This window comes from Sphaeroforma arctica, assembly GCF_001186125.1.
Source record: "Sphaeroforma arctica JP610 unplaced genomic scaffold supercont1.559, whole genome shotgun sequence".
NCBI lineage: Eukaryota > Ichthyosporea > Ichthyophonida > Sphaeroforma > Sphaeroforma arctica.
This window is the reverse complement of record NW_014039999.1, coordinates 1-3,908: the sequence shown is the minus strand read 5'-3', so window position 1 is coordinate 3,908 and position 3,908 is coordinate 1. Positions and strand designations below refer to the sequence as shown.

General features: G+C 44.7%; 1 protein-coding gene across 1 annotated transcript in view; it reads left to right on the top strand.

Moving 5' to 3' along the window:
• Positions 1–3,849, top strand: part of SARC_07228 (hypothetical protein) — a gene marked incomplete at its 3' end in the record, with an annotated part of 4,591 nt that extends 742 nt beyond the window's left edge. The window contains exons 2-12 of the mRNA XM_014298836.1: positions 771–947; positions 1,136–1,249; positions 1,426–1,527; positions 1,665–1,786; positions 1,905–2,012; positions 2,172–2,326; positions 2,493–2,548; positions 2,662–2,799; positions 3,088–3,267; positions 3,392–3,513; positions 3,721–3,849. Coding sequence (XP_014154311.1) covers positions 771–947; positions 1,136–1,249; positions 1,426–1,527; positions 1,665–1,786; positions 1,905–2,012; positions 2,172–2,326; positions 2,493–2,548; positions 2,662–2,799; positions 3,088–3,267; positions 3,392–3,513; positions 3,721–3,849 — 1,403 coding nt within the window. The remainder of the gene's footprint in view (positions 1–770; positions 948–1,135; positions 1,250–1,425; positions 1,528–1,664; positions 1,787–1,904; positions 2,013–2,171; positions 2,327–2,492; positions 2,549–2,661; positions 2,800–3,087; positions 3,268–3,391; positions 3,514–3,720) is intronic.
• Between the last annotated feature and the right edge of the window lie 59 nt (positions 3,850–3,908).

The following is a 3,908-nucleotide window of genomic DNA, read 5'->3' as shown; positions in this document are numbered from 1 at the left end:
CACACACACACAACACACACACACACAACACACACACACACACACACACACACTACACACACACACTTATATATATATATATATATATATATATATATTGTAATACATTGTTATATATCGTTATATATTGTTTTATATTGATATATATTGTTATGGATGGTTATATATTGCTATATATTGTCCAAGTACCATATTCATCATTTTTTTAGTTCTTATTATGAAATTATACGCCAACGAATTTAGGTAGTGCTCTGCTGTATCTACGGAGGGAGACAATTCTAATATATATTAAAATCTGTCACTTGTTGGCAAGAGAATCACGAGCCTTAATGCCGCTCTTGTTCTGTGCCCACCACACTACACTGTCTCTTAGATTAGATTCGGTGCCGTGCCACTGGTAGCAAGTAGTTATGTCAAGTTATTTAGTAAAGTATCCCGACTCTTATCGGAGCTGACAAATTTCTTTTCAATATAAACATGGAGCCCTAAATTACGAATCTGACTGCCCCGATTCTCTTTGTCAATTCAAAAGAGACATAAAATCTTATCTATCACTATCATCTCAGGCCTTTTATGGTGCCGAGGGAAGCATGATATAAGGGCATTCGATTTGATATCTTGTGCAAGAGTACATATGCGTTATTAACCAACACGCATGTCCAATCAGATAACTAGTCACACTTGCATCTGTGGACAAATATCTACCTGTATATGGACATACATTTTAAAGACGTATAAATTTGCTTTTACACCCTTCTTGCTACTCACAGACCGCGCGCACAGCGCGTGGCACACTGAGATGAACAATGCGAGGGCAGTGGTGTGCATGGTAGAGCTGTCAGAGGCTCCAGACAGGACAAATTTGGAACCTGCCCGAATTGTACACATAGTGGAGGATTTCGAATCGTCTCTGTTTGAAACTATCATGCGGACACGCGCCCGAGAAGGTGTGCACTATGAATAGATGTCCTAGTGCGGATTAGTTCGGCGCGTGTGCTAAACTCTCAGCAAATGTAGTGGTTGATTTCTCTTTACAGGTCAGATGACAACACACTGTGCGATTCATCTACAATCCACTTCATTCACTGCCTCAATCCCAAAAGTAAATGCACATCTGCTTCACGGATGCACACAGAACGAGTGGTTGGGCCCGAATGCGCTATGGATTGTCTCTTAGACGAAGTTCCTGAGTTGCCTCACACGCCTACCTTCAACCTTTGTCTGCGAGGCATAACCGTATGCTGTACTGGTATGTCGTTGAAAAGCTCACCCATCGATATCCTCGAAGCCACTGACATGTGGATGCGCTTCAGATATGAAGCCTTCTATTTGTAAACTGCAATAAGAGAGGCCGATTATCATACTTCGGCCGTATACAGCAAAGGCATTCTACGATCTAACGTCACGAGTGCGTATATATTGCAGGAATTGCGCTTCAGGATAGGAAGGTGCTACATAACAAGATTCAATGGCTTGGGGGAACAGCGCAAGCAGCTTTGAATAAACAGTGCAACTATCTTGTAGCAGGTATGGGTATCATATTCAATTTATGTGGCATCTCTTGTAACGAGAACGATATTTAATATTTCGGGAGAAGACTAAAAGTTTAACGCACGAAACATGTGCAAAACATGCTAACGCTGTGACACAAATGTTCAAACCAGGAGGAAATTCTACAACTGACAAGATTAAAATGGCAATCAAATGGGCCATTCCGGTGGTCAAGACAACCTTCGTTGACTGCATATGGGATAGCAGCACGAAAAAGGATGAGATCATAACCAAGGTATGTGGCGTCTCCCTCAAGTACATCGAAAGCCTGGCTTCGACGTGAATCGTACTCGCCACATCTGCATTTGAAGGTATATACAGCTGTAACCAATTGACAAGTCTGTTTCCCGCAGATAATGATTTCGGAATGGGCTGAGACTCACCGATCACAGCTTGAGACTCCCGTCCTGCACGGGGTACGCGTCACCGTGTCGGGGTTGTCAAACTCGGCCAGAGCAGAGGTATGTGTGTGCGTATGTGTGTGTATCGTATTCTACGTAGATTAATCGACTTACCCCTTATCGTCTGAACTCTCGCCCTGGCTGCACCGGGTATGCACGAGCGTTGCCATGCCAGCTGCCTGGGCTCATAGGTTGTGCATTGTGTATATGCTCGCACAGGTAAAGATGCGAGTCGACCGTCTGGGAGGACAGTACTTTGGAGATCTGAACGCCGCGTGCTCTGTGTTGATCGCACCCGCCGCCAAGTCCAATAAGAAACAAGATTTCGCCCGCAAGCATCGCATCCCAATAGTATATCCGAACTGGCTGGAGAGGTGAGACGAACGAAGTACTTTGTAGACGGTGGTTAACCTCGGTTTTAGGGTTTTAGGGTTTGTGTTTTAGGGTTTTGGGTTTGGGTTGGGAGGGGGGGGGGTGATGGTATTTTGTACTCGTAAATCTAACCCTGTTGCATTGCGGAAACTTGTTAACTTTTGGCAGTTGTGAGAAGCACAGGAGTTGCGTCGGGACTTCACAGTATCAAGTCGGCAAACCTGGTGAGTATTGGTTTGATACCAATTTCATCGTTTGCTTTATAATATGAGCTCGATCGACAGTGCGTTCGGAACTGTTCAGTCATTAATGTATTGTGTTTTTTATTTGAATGCAGAACTGAGTGAACCATTAAATAAGATACCAAACACTTTCGAAGAAAAGAAGCATCAAATATCACCGACCAAACGGAAAAACAAGCTTACTGCTGGCGCAGAAAGCGGCACCAGGAAGGAACGTAGACTACAACCACAGAGTATGTCATTTGGTCGTGCACTCAACGTGTGCTCTACCTGTCTTTGTTTCGCCCGGGAAAGTACTATTCCCTCATACCTGTACGATTGCTGAGCTCGGTATAGCAATACATGGAGCGACGGAACGGTTACAACCCGATACAATATACGGATTCCTCCGCTTGATATTTGCGGTTGTGTGGAATATAGTGGTCACTTGAAGCGTTTACTGGATTTCAGCTGACCTGGCAACCCTCAATTCAATTCAAGAGCAATAGTAATCTTTCGCATACCTTACGCTACACACATAGTGGCCTGTGCTCGCAGCCGAAAGATCAGCACTCAGAAGTTGGAGCTGGTCACGGATGCAGAGGGAGCGTGCGTAGCGGAGAAAGAAAGCCGATGTTTAGGAAGCACTTACATATACTTCAGTGGGATCAAAGACACGCCACGCATGCTCAACCTGCGACAGATACTCATTGCTAATGGTGGTAAGTGACGGGTGCTATCATTCTGTATTCTTTAACAATTGTATGAGACTTGAGACGGAGAGCACCTGACCACGGAGTTAGGTTAGTGTAGCTTAGCCTTTACTTTGACTCTCTTAAAATACAGGGACACGTCTATCACGGCTGTCCAACACCGTTACGCATGTGATCATTGGGGGTATCGAGAAACCCGACCTCAGGCAACTGATTGCGATGGAGGATCCCCCGGTATTGGTGACTGCTGCATGGGTAAGCGAAGCTCGATATATACTTCTCGCACAATATTACACGGAGACATGCTTCATACGATAGATGAATTGCTTCACGATTCTGCTATACCATCGTCTGCCCCGTTGTGTCACGGACAATGGTTCAAATTTGCTAACAATCGCACAAACCAGTGCTAGTATATACGAGTCAACAAATAATCATAGATCAAACACTCTCACCATTTAGTTGGTCCACTGCCACTTAGAAGAACGGTTTGTCCCCACTGGCGACTACGAATTGAAACTCAACGCCACAGAAGGCGCAGCTGGCATCGATATCATGGGCTCAGACACTTGCTTTGATGTGCCGGGGTAGGTAGCGCACGTGGATCTGTATCAGAACAAGCTTTCTTCCGTTAGATATATTGAATTCTT